Consider the following 21,751-nt stretch of genomic DNA (forward strand, 5'->3'; position numbering starts at 1 on the left):
GGAATCTCCATATGTCACAAGTGCGGCCCTTTCAAAAAAAAAAAAAAAGGATAACTCCCAGAAAATTCCTCCCTGGCAACTGAATTCCAATCTATTTGTATACTGTTTTTTAGTCAAACATGGAAGAAGTTTGTGAGAGGAACTGATGTCTTGGGTATCACATGAATTATCTAGAAAGGTATAATTAATCACATAGTTCCTGCATCGCTTGCTTTGCTGGACATTTTAGCATTTTCTTGTGTGAGGCTGACATCTGCTGGACAAATAACATTTGAACAAAGTTTAGTATTTTAGACTAAATTAATTTTTTTTTTGGCAGGGGAACCTAGCTGTGGAGTATATATTCCACATTTTCTATTTGAATTTGACAAATCTAGCAGTTAACTTTCTTTTCAAATTTTGTACTCTGTGGCTGATTTTTGATGAGTTTGAAAATGAGAGCCTACCCTCAGGGCATCTTTAATGGGCAAGGATAAAGCTCTTTAATTAAACTAGTCATTCTTAACCCTCACCAGGCACTAGAATCTCTATCTGTGATAGACTGTTTATAAAGATGACCACAAAAACCCTCCCATCCCACATGCCTCTTCACAGTGTGACTTTGCCACTCTTATTAAAAAAGTAAAGTCTGTTTCCTTTCTTTTGAATCTGTAATTTGATTTGACCAATAACATGTGGTAGAGGAGACACGTTGCAACCTGCAACATATCCTTAAAAAAAGGCATTGCAACTTCAGTTCTTGTTGAAGATCCTCGTAAGAAAGACAAGTTAGACTACTGAAGAATGACTCAGCACATGGAGAGAGCAACGGGCGGACACTCAGGACTGAGGTTCAGCACCAAGGTCAGCAACATTGTGGGTGGGCCTATTTTTGACCTTCTCGTTCAGCCCAGTCAACTAGCCAAAAGCATCTGGGGAAGTGAACCCAAGTGAGAGAAGCAGAAGCCCCCCAGTAAACCCACAAAATAGTGAGAAATAATAAATACATTTGCCTTTAATCTACTACATTTTGGGTAACTGATAACACTAGGAAAGCTTTTAAAGAAGAATAAACAATCATGCCCAAAGTGCTAACCTAAGAGATTTGTATTTAATTCTGTTGGGTGGGGTCCAGGAAAGAGTTTTTTTTTTTTTTTTTTTTAAAGGTTTCAAGATTGAGAACCACTGATCTAAATATTTCATTCCAATGATTACCTTTTCTAAAATTATCATCATTATCAGTAGTAGCAATATTATAAGTTATTCCAATGTGTTACATTACTTCTACATAGTCCCTGCAAAGTATCATAGGAACAAACAAAAGTTAAATGATTTCTGCAAGATCATTGAGCTAGTATGGGGTAGGTCATTTGATTCAATATCCTAAACTCAACATATAGTATATTGCTGTCTTCTGCTATTTACCTCTTTTGTAAGTGATGGATATATACAATCTATATACCTGGAGATGAAGGTAATGGGTAAGAGAGAAAGAAGAGTGATTAGGGCCTTAAAACTATACATAATTAGAGTGAAAGGAATTAGGGTCATAAAGACCTTGTGATTCTGGATCCGTAATAGTGAAATTCTGGTGTTATCCAAAAAGCTATCAGGGTAGTATGTGCAGTAAATAGTACTAAGACATTAAAAATGGAGGGAATGCTAAGCAAGATGATTCATTTACTTGATTCAAGAAACATTTCAATTCCTAGTACCTTGGAAAAATCATTATCCCTGAGGCCATCTTCTCTGTAGTCCTAGGGGATAAGGCAGAACACCAGGACACACTAATTTCTGCCTAGTTTAATAATAAATCTTTAGCCAAAATGTAAAAAACAAACAACAACAACAACAACAAAAAATATGAAGGACAGCTCTAAAAGAGTTAATACTCAAATTTCACATCTGGAGGAAAGACTTATGTGAGATTCATTGTTCTTTTGTAAGAGGGAAGGAGAGCTATGTAATCAAACCCTAGCTGCAGAAAGGAACTCCAGAGCCTAAATGAACATAGTTGTGAGGTACATTGAGGAATCTTTCCTAAATCCAATGATATGGGCTAATTAGAAAAGCAGGTGCTGGGGTAAATCTCCATGGTTGCTCCTTACCTGGTGGTACAACCACAATGATGCTTCTCAAACTTCCATGTGCAAGTGAATTGCTGAAGGCTCTTAATAAAATAGTGATTCATCAGGACTTGGGGTGTGGAGGGGCAGGAATTCTACATTTCTAACAAATGATGATGAGTGATGTTAATACGTCTGGTCTGCAGACTACATTTTGAATATTAAGATTACACAGACTATCCCACAGCACAACAGTTCTCAGATGGTGATCTCCAGGCCAGCAGCATCAACATCACCTGAAAACTTGTTAGAAATGCAGATTATCAGGCCCTGTCCAGACCTATTTAATCAGAAACTCTGGGAGTTAGGACCTAGCCATCTGTAGTTTAAACAAGCCCTCCAGTTGATTTTGAGGCTCAAGTCGGAGAATGACTGATCTAAGAAGTATTTACCCAGCTGTAATAGAATCACCTCAGGAGCTTAGAAACCAGCCCCTGGTGTCCAGGCCATATAAATTGAATCAGAAGGCAGGATGTGGGACCCTTCATTGTGAATATTTAAAAAAATCCTCCCATGGTCTTACAATGGGCAGCCAGGTTTGAGAACCAGAGAGAAAGAGAGGGCCCACTTACTTCTTGAGTCTTTGCCAGCAAAAGTCTGGTAGAAGTGGGAGTTCCTGGGTCTGATGGGCCAATGGCTATCCTCCTCCTCACTGTCGCTTTGCACCTGTAACCAAGACCCCGGCAGAATTCAGTCAGCGCCAGTAGTGGAGAAAGGTGGAAGCTGGCAGGTAGCTGTAGGGGAAGGAGGCTGAGTGTACTTGAGAGACTTGGCCTCTTCTCTTGTGCTAGAAACCTGGTAGTGAGGAAGGCAGGAGCAGCTCCACATCCAAAGAGAGGGGACACCCATGCAAATCATTAAAGCTTCTCTTGTGGCAAAGATTTGAGAATTTTCTCTTGAGACCCCAGCACTTGATAGCATTACTATCTCTAGACCCTGGCAAGAGGAATCCTGAATGTTAGAGTTCACGGGATGAAGAGCTGGTGGACCTGGAGGATGTGTGCATTTTGATCTTGCATTACTCCTTCTAGAACATGCTCTGGATACCCAGAATCTCCCCAAATGCTACTCATATATCCTCAAACCTATTTTAGAGAAATGCATTGGTTTCTGGGTGTCTGTTTTCTCAAGGGCCAGCCTTTCTCCTAGAGTTTGCACTCCCAGGCCTGAGTGGACGACCAGTGGATGCTTTTGTCTGTGGGAAGGGGTGTGTGGCGTTTGGATATGCAGGCTGGGGTGTTCACATATGTGTGTGCGAAATCCCTTAGGGTACAGGACCGACCTGGGCATGGGAAGAGAAAGAGACAGGCTGGGGCTGGGGAGTAGCTCTGCCCCCACTGCCTTGTTCTAGCACTGAAGTCCCAAGAGTGGAAATTCCAGATTGGAACCTGAACTTCCAGGTCTTTATGATTACATACTTGTCAAGGCAGAAGAGAAGATGTTTCATTTAACAGTGTTTAGCCTAGTGTATAACTGGCCTCTATCTGTACTCTTGTGTAGATCCCACAAACCTATCGATAGGGGCAGGTGTACTTGATGAGGAGCTTCATTAACGATCAGATTGGATGAAGAATTAGAAAAACAGTGCTAGAAACCTGGATGCTCTTGAGAAAGGAGGCCCATTTCTCTTTCTCCTTCCTCCTGTATTAACCCATTCCCAAAGATTTATTTAACTTTATTTTTTTATTAGAATATAGTTGATTTACAGTGTTGTGTTAATTTCTGCTGTATAGATAGCATAGTGGCCCAGTCATTCACACACACACACACACACACGCACACACACACACACACACACACACACACAATCTTTTTCTCATATTATCTTCCATCAATTTCTATCTCAAGACCAAAGATTTCTGAATGTAATTCAAGAATTGGTATATCTGGCAAGGAATGGGAACATGGATTTCCTTCACCCAAGGGCTAGAATCCAGAGACTTTCTCTGCCAGCCTCCCCCTCACTTCCAAGCCACTCACCTCCAAGTCAAAAGTGTCTTGCAGCTGCTGGGTTAGAGATCGGTGCAGTTCTGTTTTCTCTTGGCTAGGATTCCATTTCTGTTGGATGATGGACAGGTCCAGCGATTTAACCTTCCTGCCCATGGGATTCTTTTGAAACAGGCTCTTTCTTGCTCTGCTCTTTCTCTTCCAGAAGGTCTCATCTTTGGCTGAGTGGATTTCCTTACTGGTGGCCTGTAGACCCCACATCTCTCTCTTTACCTGAGCAGGGTCTGCATTCCACTGTAGATCTGCTCTGGGCAGAGAATGTGTGCAACAGGGTATCCGAGGTTAGAATCCCAAGTTTGTGCTGATGCTTGCGTTGTAGACATCCCCTGCTGTGTTTCCTCTTTAGGGCAGAGGACACATGGACAGGAAGAAGTGGGCAGCTTTGTATCCCTGACAGGGGGCACAGGATCTCCCCATGGGCCTGGCCCAAACCCAGGGTCTTGCTGGAGGACCAACTTCTCTCCTCTCACTCTGTCCATCACCTCCCACACCACTTGGTCTAAACTGTTCCTTTTAGGGGTGTTGTCAGGTGGTGAGAGCCGATCTCGTGGGCATGTGTACAGGCACATTTTGGAGATGGCTTTCCGGAGGCGCTCTCTGGGTGAGTGAGGTTCAGGTTCTGGGGTCAGAATCTTGATGCATGGCACATCAGTTGCGTTGTTGCAATTCCAGAACATGTGGGATGGTGTGAACTTTTGGACAGGTGTCTTAGACACATAGGAGTAGAGACAGAAGAAGGCATCGGCAGTGACGGCCAGTGTTTGCACTTGCTTAAACCTGCCTGCAGACAAGGGTTGAAGAAAGTGAGTCCAGGGGTCATTAGAAAATTACTTCTTGAATCTTTCCCTTCAATAATCTCCCTAAAGCTCAAAATTCAGAAAGATGGTGTCAATTGCTCTGCCTGTTTTTCTCCCATTTAGATTTCTGACACCTGGGATTTCCTTTCTAGAGCTTCTTGACTTTTCGACTCCCTAATCTAAGCAGTCTAAAGATTACTTCTATACAGGATGAGAAACTTTTCTATATATTAATTTAGCACATCCTTTCTGCTGTCGGTATACAACGGTCTCTATTATAGTGTTTGCTTTGGATGATAAACATGACTAAAAATGGGAAAAATTAACATTATTTTCTTAGGTGGTAGGAAAACTTTAGGGTTATAGAAGGATTCCTGGTAGCAGCAAATTTGAGGGATAGCAATTACTAGGCAATGGACAGGGTAGATAAATTAAGATTGACTGTATTACTTCTACTAAACATTGCTTCTCCAAGTGCGGGCAGTAGTCCAGTAGCATCAGCACCATTTGGGAATTTGGGAATCTCAGGCTGTATCTCAAGCATCTTAACAGTATCCTTTGGTATTTCATGTGCACATCTATAGTTACAAAGTGCCATTATAAACAGTATATCCATTAAACTCTAAGTGTCCTAAAGGATCCGTTCCTCTTGCCTAGAGACTGTTCTTCCAGAATTTAACATCTGATTATGTATCCAGCACATAAAAGAAATTCCATAAATCATCCTCAGTCTTTAGTGTGCATAAAAATCATCTAAAATGGTTGTGAAAATTCTCCAACTCAAAACCCTTGTTTCAGTAGGTGGAGCTTTCAAGTGTAGTTTTACTAAAGTTTTAAGTTGCATCTGATTCAAAGACTATGAAACAACACTGTCAGAAACACCATATATTGGGGGGGCTGTAAAAGAATATAATTTGAAATATATTCTCACATACAGAATAAATTAGTCTTATATTCCTCTTAGAGGTAGAAAAGCCTCCTCATGTCTTTCCTTAGTAGGGAATCAGGACAGCTTAAATCATTGTTTCCCTAGATGTGTAATCGAAGGATTACATAGAAAAATCATCGGGGTGCTTGTTTAAAATAAATATTCCTGAGCACCCCCTACCACCTGCTCTGAGAGAAAAAGCATATGAATATGGATGTTTTATAAACTCCTGCATAGTTTAACATTCTTAACTTGGAGAACCACTGCCCTAAATGGAAATTATTTTTAATGTAGTGGCTATAAATGGAGAACATTAGATAACTCCAATTAAGAAATAAGAAAATGGTATTTTTAAGTCCACAACTTCTCAAGTTTAGTTTTTCCCAATACCTCAAATGTCAGTCCCTTTTTTACAATAAATTCCTCTTTGAATTCAATGGCAAAAAAAAGAAAGAGAAAATGGGGATAAGATTTAAAGACGTTGTTCCATTTGATTCAGCTAAAGGAAAGAAGATCTAAGGAAGGTTATCGTGATGAGACCTCCTGAAGAAATCGTCCTTCAGCGAGAGAAGCAGAAGTTGAAATTCTCCATCTTCACTGAAGACAATATAGGAAGAAACAGACCTAAGAGACAAAGGGTTGAATGAAGTTGACTAAGAGAAAGTAGGATTTAGAGTCATTGATTCCTGCCATGAATGTCTGGAGGCTGGAAGAAAAGCAGGGCATGGGTCCGTGGTTAACACTCACTGGCCAGCATGAGACAAGGGTCCTCCATCTCAATCCTCCGCACCTGGGCCTTCAGGAAGAGCTGGAAATCAATGCCCTTGGCCTGAGAGGGGGTGGTGAAAAATCGGGCAGGAATCCGGGAAGTGTCTTTGTGGTCCTCTTGGCCAAAACCCAGACTGAAAAGGACATCTTCTGCATCTTCTTGCACCTTGTCCAGAATCTCTGAGATGCTAAAAAGAGGGAGTTTGGGTAAACAAGGGCAACTTTGAGGCACGGGGTAATCCAGAGTATCTAGAAAAACTGTCAGGAGACTGAGATGCCTTTCTGGCCATTTCCCTATAGACCACTGTGACTGAAGAAAGCTTTCACTTCTCTGAATCTAAACTCTCTGTCTGAAACATGGCGATTACAATCCAGCCCTGGTTTAGCAATTGAATGAGAGTCTGTAACAGTACTTGGAACAACTGAGTATAGTAATTGCAGATGAGTGAAAATTTGCTATGAGATGGATTTGAAAAATCAAAAGCAGTATAGATGCAAAGAATTCTGTGGTTGTGTTATTAACCAGTCAGTTTCCACTTGCACATACTATGACACACCTGGCTTTGGCCAAGTGCTTTCTAACTTGCTACCCAGCTTGCACCAGTGGCTGTGTGGACTAGCCAGGTGATGAGTTTGTAAGTAACATCAAACTCATTTTATTTTCACCCTGAGGATAAAAACCTTTTAACACAGGTTATGTGCAAAACCTAATTTTGAGAAGTAGGACCCTTTGGATCAAGAACTCTGTCTCTATCTATCTGTCTCTCTCTTGGTATAGCACCAACATATATGTTTACATCCAAATCTTTGTAGCACCAAGCTGGGCGACACTAGAGTTCAATAATTGCCTGTTACAGATGGGGGTAGGGGAACTGTGAGCTATTTGAAGCTTTGTCTAATCACTGTTCCTCCCTTCAGAAAGGACGCTAGGCTTTTTGATCCAAACCAAGGTTATCTTGTTCAATTAATAGCAGAATAATTGGAATCCCTAGATCTATTCTTGTGCTTTCCTCCTAGGTGCTAATTTTGTCTCCATAGTCCTAAGTCACCTTATCTGAACTGTGGGCATAAAGCAGATCACTGAGGAGGGTGGAGATCAAAGTGGCAAAGAAAGAAGATGTTGAGCTCACTTCCCCCCATGAGCACATCATAAGTGCAACTACATCAGGAGAAATTCTTGCTAAAAACAAACTGGAGACTAGCAGAAAGACTCTTAGGCAACCAAGGCTGTAAAGAAACATCTACATGAAATTGCGTAGGAAGAGAAAATAAAAATGGTAGGTCAGGACCTGCACCCCTAGAAGGGGACAGGGAGTAGGAGGGGGATTACATGGGCTCAGAGATCCTCCCTGGGGGTGGGTGGTTCAAATCATAAGCTGGGCACCCCAGCTCTGAGGTCTGATACTTGGCAGAGGAGTCCCATTAGCTGGCTTGAAAATCCCTGGAACTGACAGGAGAGCTGTAAGAACCCTAGACTTCGCCCATGAAGAGTGTGCACATATCTGCTTACCCCCGAAACAAGGAGGAGGAAGGAGACTGAGAGTGCCAGGGGATTCCTGAGACCTACACTGAGCACCCACTCCAGCTCTTCTTCCTCCACGGTGCAGCTCTCCACTAGGGTAGGGTGAAGGCGGCCATGACTGAGGAGAGCGTGTAGGTGAGGGGGATGGGGCTGGCTTGGACCTGGCACTACATCTGAATGGGGTGATGGCAGCCTTTACTGGCACTCACAGAGAAGGGAGACTGAAGTGATCTCAAACTCTTACTGTTATGCCAGGACTGCTCCAGAGTGGGCACCTGCTCCTGCTTTTCTTGCTCCAGTCCTGCTCCCTGCTGGGGCAAAGGTACCAATGCAGGGATGGGGGAAAGCACACGCTTAGAAGGAATGGAACCAGCTTGGACCTGACCCTCGGGGATTCTGCTTCAACAACTTAGGACACGATCTTGCCCCAGACAGGGTAGTGTAAGCCACTGAGCATGGGAAGAGCCGTGGCTCACACCGGGCCCTGGCTCTAGCCCCTCCACCTGCAGCACACCTTCCCCTAAGGTCCTGCACACCCTGTGGGAAGATGTGACTTCAGATCCAGCTCTCCCACCAAAGCCCCTGGGCACATGCAGACTGTATAGGCATACTCCTTCATATGCACACCTCTTCAAGACCGGGATAGGTAACTATCCCAACTTCACCTGATTTTATATGGGCAGAGAAAGTTAAGCAAAATGAGAAGACAGAGGAATTTGTTTCAAACTAAAGAACAAGAGAAAAAATAAGGAATGAAACATGAATAATTTACCAGAGAAATAGTTCAAAACATTAATAATAAGAATGCTAAACAACTAGGGAAAAGAGAGATGAACACAGTGAAAATTTTAGCTAGGACTAGAGAGCCCAGAAATAAACCTGTGCCCTTATGGTCAATTAATCTACAATAAAGGAGGCAAGAATATACAGAGGGGAAAGACAGTCTCTTTAATAAGTGGTGCTGAGAAAACTGTAACAGCTACATGTATAAGAATGAAATTAGAACATTTTCTCACATCACATAAAGAAAATAAATCCCAAATGGGTAAAGACTGTTACATAAGAACAGAAACCATAAAACTCCTAGAAGAAAACAGAGGCAGAACACCCTTTGGCATAAACTGTAGCAACACATTTTTTTGGATCTGTTTCATAAGGCAAAGGAAGCAAAAGCAAAAATGAACAAACGGGACCTAATTAAACTTAAAAGCATTTGCACAGCAAAGGAAACCATAAACAAAATGAAAAGACAACCTATGGACTGGGAGAAAATATTTGCAAAGGATGCCACCAGCAAGAGATTAATTTCCAAAATATAGAAGCAGCTCATACAGTTTAATATAAAAAAGCAACCTAATTAAAAAATGGGCAGAAGACCTAAATAGATGTTTTTCCAAAGAAGACATTCAGACGGCCAAAAGGCACATGAAAAGATGCTCAACATCACTAATTATTAGAGAAATGCAAATAAAAACTGCAGTGAAGTATCACCTCACATTAGTCAGAATGGCCATCATCAAAAAGGCTACAAATAATAAATGCTAGAGAGAGCGTGGAGAAAAGGCAACCCTCCTACATTGCTGATAGGAATGTAAATTGGTGCAGCTACTATGGAGAACAGTATGGAGGTTCCTTAAAAAATTAAAAATAGAGTTACCATATAATCTTGCAACCCCATTCCTGTATATACATCTGGAAAAGAGGAAAATTCTAATTCTAAAAGATACATGCACTACAATGTTCACAGCAACACTATTTACAATAGCCAAAACATGTAAGCAAACTAAGTGTCCACTGACAGATGAATGGATAAAGAAGATGTGGTATACATAAAATGGAATATTACTCAGCCATGAAAAGAATGAAATAATGCCATCGTTGCAGCAACATGGATGGACCTAGAGATTATCATACTTAAGTAAGACAGACAGATACAGAAAAATATCACATGATATCACTTATATGTGGAGTATTAAAAAATGATACAATGAATTTATTTACCAAGCAGAAACAGACTCATAGATGTAGAAAACAAATTTATGGTTAACAAAAGGGATGGGGAGAGATAAAGTTGGAGTGTGAGATTAATAGGAACAAGCTTCTGTATATAAAATAAACAGCTGGGACATATTATATAGTACAGGGAACTATATTTGATATCTTGTTATAATCTATAATAGAAAAGAATCTGAGAAAGAATATCTATTTATCCATCTATCTTTTTTTTTTTTTCTTTTTTCTTTTCTAGGGCTGCACCCATGGCATACGGAGGTTCCCAGGCTAGGGGTCTAATTGGAGCTACAGCTGCCAGCCTACACCACAGCCACAGCAACGCAGGATCTGCGCCACATCTGCGACCTACACTACAGCTCACAGCAACGCCGGATCCTCAACCCACTGAGTGAGGCCAGGGATTGAACCCGCAATCTCATGGTTCCTAGTCAGATTTGTTAACCACTGAGCCATGACGGGAACTCCTAACCGTCTATCTGAACCACACTTTGCTGAACACCTGAGACACTGTAAATACTTTGATAAAAAATTTTTTAAAAATGTAGATGTTTGAGTCTCACCTCCGGAGGTTCTGTGTTAGCTGAAATGGGGTGTGGCCAGAGCTAAAACTCAGTGCGGACAAATCACTAAAGACAGTAAGTTAATAAGTTTGAATTCAAACCTTGAATCCAAATTCCAAACAAGTTTTTATTATACAACAATAGCTTTCATCACTTTCCATCATGTTTTCCAACTTGTTTTAAAGTAATTTGTGTGCATGTTTCAATCACCCTATAGGACTGTTGAAATCCTGAGGGCAAGCTCTTTCTCTGCTTCATCTTCCAATTCCATACAGTCATTGCCTGGCCCACATTTTGGGGATACAAAATTGCCTGAATGAATCGAGATTTATTGTCTCAATCGATCATTCAGTCACTCAATCCATTTATTCATTATTTACTGTACACTTATTATAAGTGCAGGATCTATGATGGTATCAGTACCACTTCCTTGTACAAATTCCTGGAGTATAATGTTCGGGGGAAGAGATACCTGTACTTCACACACAGCATCCAGCTCCATGCCGTAGATTCCTCTGAAGCCCCTACCATTCTTGAAGCAAATATGCTCATACTTCTCAAGTATGTGACTCCATAAAAGCTCTAGTAAAACATCCCAGAAAAAAAACTGGCAGTGGTTCTCAGTTCTGTTCTCTTCCGCTTCTCATTTTCCCCATCCCTACAGCCCTGCCAAACTCAGTGCCTACCTGGAACTAGTCTTGTTGGTCCCACCAGTCATGCTGCTAGAAGCCAAACTGCAGCCAAGATCCCGTAGCTGTCCAAGCCGGGCTGTCTCCAGGAAACTCCTGCAGGGATCAAAGCTGAAATCACACTAATCTGGTAAGCAGTCTGTACCTTGGTTGCAAGACATACTCTGTGGGGCATATTCACTCCCTCTTGGGTACCTTTGAACTGTCTACTGTAAAAGTGCCATCTACGGTTTCATTCTTCATTGGAAAATCTCACTCTCTATTGTGAATCTTCAGCTTTTGTTTTTGTTTTTGTTTTTTTGTCTTTTGTCTTTTTAGGGCTGCATCTGTGACATATGGAGGTTCCCAGGCTAGGGGTCTAATAGGAGCTGTAGACGCTGGCCTATGCCACAGCCACAGCAACGCCAGATCCGAGCCATGTCTGTGACCTACACCACAGCTCACGGCGACGGCAGACCCTGAACCCACTGAGCGAGGCCAGGGATTGAACCCGCAACCTCATTGTTCCTAGTTGGATTCATTTCCACTGAGCCACTGTGGAAACTCCAGCTTTTGGTGTTTATCTCTTTGACTCTGACACCTACCCCAGTTCAGTAGCTCCTGAAGGAGCCATTGTTCAGCCTGGCTGAACCTAACACTTACCTGGAGAAGAGTTTGCTGTTGGCGGCCAACAGTGTGGCTGGACAAGGAACAGAAAGGCAAAGAGAAAGTTAGAAGGGAAAATGAAGATCACCTAAACGGTCCTTCTGAACGTAAAACTCAGCCCCCTCTGCCACAACTATAGGCTTCCTGAACCCCATGAACTCTGCTCTTTATGGAAGTATCTAAAGATTATCAAACACAGACCTGGAAGGCAGACACATATGGCAGAGCAAAACTGGCCCCAAGACTGAACTTCTGAACTATGCCTGGTGTCTAGGCAAGATTTTCTCTGTTCTGAGGAGGCTAGAGCTCCTGTCTCACCACATGCATTTCTCTGGTCCCAGAAGACCCTAGTAGGTGGCTGTACCTCCATCCCTTATTCCAGCCCTGATCTTCCTACAGTGCAGTCTTGCTTACACCCAGCACTCAGACTGCTTTGGGCTCCCTGTACAGAAAATCATACCAAAGATGTCTGGGCAGCCAATGTAAGGGTGATTTTATGTTATCTTCCCAGGGGCCAAAGGAAAGCTCCAATTATGGACCAATAGCCTGGCGGGTAAGTATTTCTGGGGATGTGATGCTTTCTGAGTTTTACATTTAAAGTAGTAATTAAACTTTACATTAAAGTTTTACATTAAAGCATGAGATTGCTCTTTTCCTACAGATAAGACCCCAGAGATGGGCCACTTCTTTCTGCCATTCTCCCCTTCCATTTATCCTTAATTCATCCCATGAATAGCTTCTTCCTCAGTCCCAGCTGCAGAGAACTGTGCCACTTACCCTCTGCTCCCAGGGTCAAGTCATCTTCAAAGCTGGTTCCATGGCTGGAGCACCCTGTCAAATAATAAGGCAAAGGCCACAGAAAATCAAGTTTAGACACACACACACACACACACACACACACACACACACTCCTGTACGCACATCTACAACCACACAATTACATCATACATCCATATGTTTGCAAAACTACGCTCTCAGCTATCCACACACTACCTCAGAAATCACATTCATATTTGGATTCAGAAACAGTCACATAAACACTCAGCTATAATTAACCTGTCCCCTATAGCACAAAGTCATGTACACAATTTTCTGCCAAAGACTAAGCACATGGGGGTGTGCAATCTCCACATAAACATACACACATGTTTTATTAAGCTCTATGCCCATAGCAGTGGTTGTTAGCTCAGCACCACAACCAAAGAGAACCTCTGAGGACTAGTCGGCCTGTGGGCTCTGAGCCAATGCTTACTCTATCTTCTGGGCCTCCTGATCTGCCTTCTGACCACTAACAGGGATTCTCCAGGCAGTTAAAAGATAGTCAGCATCTTCTGCACACATACACATGTGCATGCATACATTCACACACACAAACGCACACACCAGTCACACAGAATCATGTCACTGTCTAAGGTAGAAGAACAAGAGAGGAAAGAATAGAGCCTCTACTTACCATTGCAGATCGACTGTCCTGCTTCCTCAAAAAACCCGTCTTCAGAATATCTAAAAACCAAAAAGAATTGCATAGGTTTTAAATCACTACATTTTCCAAGGGGCTTTTGCTTCAAATAGCTCCCATAAGTTCACGTAATTTTCCAGTGAGGGTCAGTATTACTTAAATTGCTTTTATGTTGCAGAAAACAAAGAATGATGATTTGACTGACAAGTTCACAGAGGTACTGCGCGCACTGCATTTTAGATTGAGCCGTCATAGTACTGACCACACTGTCTCCAGTCAGCTGCGCGATGACCGTTCAGTAGTTAGTAGAATAGGAAAGAGAATGAGGAGGCAAAACCGGAGAAATATATTGAGAAGCAGGGGCTTGGATGCCATAAACTTTATGTCACAGATACAAATATTGAAATTAAAAAAAAAAAACCTTAGGAGGTCATTGTATCTACTCACACCTCCTTCCTTTTCTCTGAGCCATGTTCTTGCCGAATATCACATCTTTCAGGAAGTAGCAAGAACTGCATCTTGGTTAGAGATTACATTTCTACATTTTGAGTTATGGGCTTATCAAACATTTACTGCTCTCTACCAGAAGAACAGATGGACATCAGCATACATGGTCACGAGAAACAACTTCAACAAGGAAGAAACCTGTTGTCTAAAACACGTGAAAGAGCTTTGAACAGGGTCCAGAGCACTGAATTCCAATCCTGGCTCCTGGGGGCTGCTATGTTCTCAAATATTAAGAAAGGAGATTTAGATGCTTAGATAGTATTGTTAGCTAAGTTCCCTTCAAGCACTGATAGGAAGTGAATTTTATAGTTGGCTTTCCTGAAAGTTTTAAAAATGGAAGTTGCACATGAAGCTTTGGATGGGATCTCAAAGGGAGGCTGGAACAGACAAGAGTTGTTAAAATGACTTAACAGGGAAACTGACTGGCACGCATCCGTTGGAGCTGGTCTTAGAAGAACCTTCTCCTTTATCACTACCCAGCCATCCAGGCAGCTCACAGGCTATTGGAGGATTACTTTGTGAAAGGTTTGATAATGAAAATGGGCTTACTGATTCAATGTCTATGGTCAAACTATGTTTAAATTTTGCAAGACAAATCACTACACATGTAGACATCCTTCGTTGGTATTTTCCTTTCAGTCATGAAAAAATCAACTGTATTTTCTAAAATCTGGATTTTTATACATCTTCATGGAAAAAACTATACATCAATGTTATAAAGTATGGACTGATACTCAAGCCGATTCAGAATGTAACTCTTATAACACAACGAGGACTACAAGTATATTCTTCTCATCCTAATATATAATTACATAAAAATACATAATACTGCAAACATTTGTTAGTATATAAAATATTACAAATATTAGTCTAAGTTAATATTTCATATTACTACTAAAATGAACTATGATTACTAATATAGTCAGCTACTACGATGCTGAGATTTACTACTGCACTTAATGCTTATGCTGTAGCTACCCAGTAATGCAACTACTAAAGCTTACTATGAATATAACTACAATAAAACACACTACTGCTGTACTTCTAGGTATGCAAAAAAATGGAAATGCCTGTATATGTTCATCAGAAGAAATAATATTTATAATAACCTAGAATTGGGACACCCTCAAATCTCTAGTAATATAAAATGAATAAATTGCATGATCCATGCTACATAACAATGAAAAAGAATGACTTATTTCTGGATGCAAAATATGGATGAACATAATGCTGAACAAATGAAACACACATAAAACAGTGCATATGGTATGATTCTACTTATATAAAGTTTAAAAAATTCAGAACTTATCAATGATGCTGCAAGTCAGGGTACTGGTTACCCTCGGAAGCAGGGCAGTGAATGGGAGGGACAGATGGGGATTCTGTGGTGCTGGCGATATTGCACTTCAGATTCCATCAATACATTCCCTTTGAAAAAATTCACTGACCCATATATTTAATACTCGTTTATTTTCCAGTACATATTTTATACTTCAATAACCATTCATATCGCTATATTTTAACAGCTTTATTGAGATATAATTGATACCCCAAAACTACATATATTTAGTGTGTGTTACTTGATGAGTTTGGACATATATAAATACTTTGATACCATCCATCACCAATGAAGGGAGCAGATACATCCAACAACTTCCAGAGGATTCTTGTTTCCTTTTGAATTTTTTTTTGAAGTAAGAACATAATATGATATTTACCCTATCAACAAATTTTGAAGTGCTGAATACCATATTGTTAACTACAGCCACTATGCTGTTCAGAAGATCATTAGAATTTATTCTTCTAGCATAACTGAAACTTGTGCCAATCGAGTTGTACTACAATTTATATTAAAAATGCTACTAATATATATATATATATATATATATATATACTTCAACAAAATTTACATTAAAAAATACCAACAATAAAATTCATTGTCTGTCCAAAGAAAGATTGGTATCATTCATTAGATACAAGTTTTTGTTGGGTGTGACATTTTCATTTTCTAGTTGTGCCCTGACAGGCATTTCCATATTCACTATATGAGGACCAGCTCAGGCTGACCCTTGGAATGTGTGCTTTTCTATGAGTAAGTGAGACATACCATGGATGTAAGGACATAGCCTGGATCTACTGATGCCTTCTCACTGAGCATAATGGTTTGAAACTTCATGGCCCTACCCAAGTCCCAGGCCTTCTATGGGATATTGCTTAGAACATCACATCAATGACTAGGGATAAGATCCATAGCTGCTCCTCTCTCTCCATGCTTGCACTGAAAGGTCCCTTAGCATCATTTCAAGTCTGCCATAGAAGAGTCAGGTAAGTGCTCTTCTTGTATACCCAACTCATAAGCAAAGAATAGAGAGAATTGGACTGTGAGAAGAAGGATATGGCTATGTTTAGCTTCTAGCAATTTCCATAGATTCTGTCTGTAAAGACTTATAAAATAAAAATTCATTTTAAGGCAAGACAAAAATTGAAACATAAAATTTTTCTTGGCCCACTTGGTCTCCTCCCTCCTCCCCAGTGTGCATTGTGCACCTGCATTTTGCATTAACCAGGTCTCCTCAATAGCAGAAATATCTGTTCAACCATAGAGATCAATTTTTCTCCTGCTGGCACCAGTCATGTCATGCCTTAGATGATAATATTTCTATCTCAATCCTGTCAGGGGTCACTATGACCTACCACTAACCTTATGTGTGCACATCTTTGGTGACCTTTAGGTGAAATGCCAATATATCACTTCCCTTAAAGATAGCAGTTGGTGCACAACAGACTGGTCAGATGACCTGGAGTGATACTAGGTAGCAGCTAATGGAAGGTCTTAGCTTAAATACTTACTTATAAGTATTAATGGTACTAGCCATATTACTCGGATTCTGCTTATTTTATAGGATTACTGTTTTTTTTTTTTGGTATTCCCAGGTGTGACTTGGGAATTAAATTAATGATCACTGGCTACTTGTCATGATTGATCAGATACATAGTGCTATAAGATCAATGATTGTAATGGTGTAACTCTAGATGTGGGAAGAAGCAACAAAAGGAAACCATTGCCTAGACCACAACAAACAGGTAAGACAGGTGATCCAGAGGCTTTTGAGTATTGTTAACTGGACCTAGTCCAGTAATAGCATATTGTGTGGCCTATCAATGCATGAAATCCTTGCCTGACCTGGGAATAAGTATTTCTAGTGCCACGGGACAAATTGGTCACGAAATGCGTCCCAAACTGTGGTGAAAAGTAAGACTGAAAGGGAAGGGACTGTAAAATAAAGAATGTTGCCTGCCATCCAGTTCTATAAGAATCCAGTCATTAGCCACTGCAGTCATTGACCTGCATACACCCTGAAAGGATATCAGGGCAAAGATCAGAATGAGGCACCTGGTGCAATGGGAAAACTGACAGAACTGGCCTTCGAACAGTTAGATATTTTCAGGAGAAATCTTACTTCTGTTCCTTCCTAACTTTCTTCCTTCCTAGAGGGAACCACCATCCTAAAGTTGAGCGATATCACATCTGGATTTTCCTGATAACTAAAATGATGCAGATAGACACTGCAAGGTATACAGATAGACTTATTTTGTGAACTTTTAAAGAAGCATGAAGCCCATCCTTTATAAACCCCATGTAGGGAGCAACATTTGCCACCCCAAAATGTCTGTAGCATGTGGATTATTTCAAGCAGAAAATAACCAAGGCTCAAAAGATTTAGGAAGAAACTTTGACCTTCCCTCTCAGCTGCCTAAAGAATTTGAATAGAGGGCTATCACTAGAGATATTTGCAAAGAACACGAACTAGGTGCGGTGGGGGAACTTCTAGAGATCAAAGTCCACTCAGTATCCCATTGTCTTGACAGGGTCCAGTAATTATTTGTTTACCAAACATTTGCTATCTCCCTTTGAATTGCCTTCCTCCCCTTCAAAGTCCCAAAGCAGTACCTTAAAGAGCATCTTTTGTCTTTAGCTGAAGATGGTACTTAAAGCTAAGGTTTCCCCATTTTGGTGAGTACATGGGAGCACTCACTTCTCCTGGGTGCTCCCATGTATGCATAATATTAAACTTTTATTTGATTTTTCTTCTGTTAATTTGTCTCCTGTCAATTTAATTCTCACAGCAGCCCGAAGAATTCAGAAGGTAGAGAAAAATTTCTTCCTCCCTGACACTCACCACTCCCATATTACCACTGAGCATAAATCTCTTGTACACATATCATCTAAATTTTACAAGAAACTTTTGAAACTTTATTATTCTAGTTCTTCACTTTATAGCAGAGGAGCTTGAGACAGAGTTTTTAGTTGTTTGCTTGCAGTTGGTTACACAGCTAGTACAAGAGTTAGGCTCAAATCTTGGAGTTTTTCATTCACCAGACTATTTTTTCCATCACATATTTGGGTTTGGGGTTGATCTTTTGGAATATAGGTAGAGAAGGGAGCTCTAGAATTTACAGTCTTGTATTTCTTTTTTTTTTTTTTATTTTCCCACTGTACAGCAAGGGGGTCAGGTCATCCTTAGATGTATACATTGCAGTTACAGTTTTTTCCCCCACCCAGTCTTGTATTTCTGAGAATTTTTTCTTTTCAGCTAGAATGTAGTATTTTTGAGGTCAAGGAGTGTATTTTAAACTACTTGGCAGCCCTCCAGGCCATGTACACAATCAGACAGTTATCAAATACACAGTCAATAGTAATTGTTGACTTGAATTGATAAGCCTCAAGAGTAATTAAGGGGATAAAGACAGTCACTGAGCCCACTGGTTCTCCTGCACCTGCATCACATGGAAGTTCCTGGGCCAGTGATTGAATCTGAGCTGCAACTGCGACCTATGATTACAGCTGAGGCAATGCCTGGATCCTTCAACCCACTGCGCTGGGCCAGGGATTGAACCCACACCTCCTCTGTAGCAACCCGAGATGCTGCAGTTGGATTCTTCACCTACTGCACCACATGCATTCCTGGGGACGCATTTGAAATCCTAGGACAATTCTCACACACCTAAAGCTGCAAACATTTCTATTACCACCATCCCTTCACTTCTGTATATTTTGATTACCCTTGACTTTGAAGTCAATGAATTCTGAACCAGATTAGGACAATAGGACAATATGGTTTGTAAAAAACAAAAATACAAAATAAATCCTTCCTTGCATTACTTTCCAGGGCAGTGTTAAAAGAAACAACCTTGGATTAAGCAGTGCTATTTATTTCCTACCAAATAAGCCAGGGTGGGTTTATTTCTTTGTTAATAAATGAGTTCAGATTAAAGGCTATATAAAGCTTGAAACACTTCTGGAAGGGAAGTAAGGAGCCAGGAGCCGGGCAGGAGTTAATAAGTTCTGAGAATTCATTATCACACAAATGATCATACTTAAGTAGGTCACAGAAGCTTTCCTTCTGTGTCTGGGTAGATTGAGCCAAAAATGGTATAGGCTGATGGGCTGTGGAGTCTCAGATTTTAAAGTGTTTCTCAGGGAAGAGCCACTATATTTTGCCCTGAAGTTCCTTGTTCACCTCGTCTGTGAATGAGTGGAAGCAAACCCTTAGCCCCCCTTCCTGTGTTCTGCAGTAGAAATAAACAACATAATGATTCATAATGATGAACGACTTTGGTCATAAGAACAGTTAGGCTTCTACTCCTCTTTTGTTACATAGTGTAAGACTCTAGTCTGAAGGGCAGAGCAAGGGAGCAAGGATCTGGAATTTAGCCCACCCATTCCCTGTGGCTGCCTATTTCCATCCTTCTTGGTTTTAGACCAGATCTAGCCTATGTTTCCAGACCTTGACCCTACCTTAGCCTCAGCCCAATGATGCACTTGAGTCACAGCTCCAAGCCTCCCACTCACCCGAATCCTTACAATCCCCTTCCCCTCATTTCAACCTCACTTCTAATCACTAAGCCCAATTCAAATTCATGTCCCTGTCTCTGAGTTCCCAAGAGTCAGTGCCTGTTGGCACATCCAACCATCAACCACCTTCAGACCCGGGGCCTCACCAGCACTCACCCACAATCCTGCAGCCAGCCTTCAATCTTGTTGACTGGATTCCCTAGAAAAGTCAGACAGCAGATCACTGCGGGACCTGAAGGAAATCAGACTTCCTCCCTGAAACTCACACCACTCAACAAGCTTATCCTTAAAATAGCGGATATATCATCTTTCTTTGTCTCCCTGCCCCCTTCCTCCCTAAAACTTGGAAAATGCCCCACGGTTTAGAAACAGGGGTGGCTCCTTCTCTTAAAAAAAAAAAAAAAAAGACAGAGAGAGGAAAAAAAACCACAATTTTGCTTTTGTGCTTCTTTCGTTTCCTACACAATAAGCAAGGATTGGTTTATTTACATAAGATTTATTTTTAAATTTATTTTTTAATTTTTCAATCTCATGTCTATAGTCCCAAAGAGGTTGAAAGAAGCTCTGAGAGGCATATGGAAAAGGTACTGTTACTATTTCAGGTACTAATACTTCAATTAAACAAGAATGTCCTAGAGGGGTGAGTGACTGGCCCAAGATGACACCACACAGCTGAGCCGCAGTGAGTCCAGACACCCAGACTGAGCGTCATCTTGTTACACAGACAAAACAGAAACATACCAACCATTCATAGATGCAGAGGTGTGCCTCTTCCTTTTTCTTAATCTTATGCCGTCTCTCACATAACTCATATCTTACATTACTTGTCTTCCTTTAAACTCACTGAAACCAGGTAAAACAAGCCTCAACCTGGCCCCTGCTGCCCACACTGCAGACCTGGGCATCTGACACATTTTCCTACTACCAGACAAGGTCTGTTTGATGCCTCTTACCTTCCTGGAAAACATCATCAGGGCTGGAAGGCTCAGGATCCGGGACATCCTGCAGAGCAGCGGCCGCCTCCTCTTCCAGGACCTGGGTCTGCCAGTGCCTGCTCTGACGCAGCCAGGCCCGACGTTTCTCCCAGGATGTGGGGCTCAGCACAGAGCCCTCCATGGCCTTGGCTCAGACTTCACGGCCGCCCGCTGCAGGGACACTGTCCTGAGAGTTGGAACACAGTGATCCTTCTGCATCCTCTGTTCAGAAGCCACCACTCCCAGGGCTGCCCTGCATCTTCCCAGCTGTGCAAAAGGAGCATAACCCCTCTGGCCAGGAAGAGGGAGGAAACATCTGGCTTCTCCTTTGTCTTCCAAAAGAAGAGATGCTCTGAACAATCTAAATACCAGGGCAAATCTTTCAAATCCAGAAACTTCAAACATGTCAAGTGATTTAAGGGACATTGGGAAAGTACTTTCGACTTAAAGAATTGCTACTTCTCGTGATCGATGAAATGCTATATTAGTAAACATTTTCCTTAATCTGTAAGAATTTTGTCTCCCAGGATTTTCCCTTGAACTTAAAAAATACATATATTTTAAAATATGGAATGCTTCATGAATTTGTGTGTCATCCTTGCCCAGGGAACCATGCTAACATTCTCCGCATCTTCCAGTTTTGGTATGTGTGCTGCTCAAGCGGGTACAAAATTAAAAAATCTTTAACTTTGCAATTTGTAAATTTCAGACAGTTGATCCTTATAAAGGCATATGAAGACATCTCAGATCTCAAAGGTTAAACCAGTTTTCTAAGGTCTCATAACTAGGATGTCACCCTAACTACAGTCATTCTGGGCTTGTTTTGTTTCCTGTTTAATATATTAGGGGTTCACATAGGATTTCTCTGGGGTGGGTGGGTGGGGGAATCCCACAATAAAACAACAAGACACTGCCTGAAG

At 41.2% G+C, this 21,751-nt stretch overlaps 1 protein-coding gene across 1 annotated transcript in view; it reads right to left on the minus strand.

Annotated features, from left to right (window-relative positions):
• The window catches only part of TESPA1 (thymocyte expressed, positive selection associated 1), a 50,854-nt gene that overhangs the window by 19,464 nt on the left and 9,639 nt on the right, over nucleotides 1-21,751 (minus strand). Inside the window, 10 exon segments of the mRNA XM_013997591.2 lie at nucleotides 2,678-2,771; nucleotides 4,086-4,396; nucleotides 4,399-4,893; nucleotides 6,585-6,793; nucleotides 11,387-11,485; nucleotides 12,032-12,068; nucleotides 12,812-12,865; nucleotides 13,488-13,537; nucleotides 20,014-20,056; nucleotides 20,811-21,018. Of these exon segments, the coding sequence (XP_013853045.2) occupies nucleotides 2,678-2,771; nucleotides 4,086-4,396; nucleotides 4,399-4,893; nucleotides 6,585-6,793; nucleotides 11,387-11,485; nucleotides 12,032-12,068; nucleotides 12,812-12,865; nucleotides 13,488-13,537; nucleotides 20,014-20,056; nucleotides 20,811-20,973 (1,555 nt within the window). The 5' untranslated portion in view covers nucleotides 20,974-21,018.

This window comes from Sus scrofa, chromosome 5, assembly GCF_000003025.6.
Source record: "Sus scrofa isolate TJ Tabasco breed Duroc chromosome 5, Sscrofa11.1, whole genome shotgun sequence".
In the NCBI taxonomy this organism is placed as follows: domain Eukaryota; kingdom Metazoa; phylum Chordata; class Mammalia; order Artiodactyla; family Suidae; genus Sus; species Sus scrofa.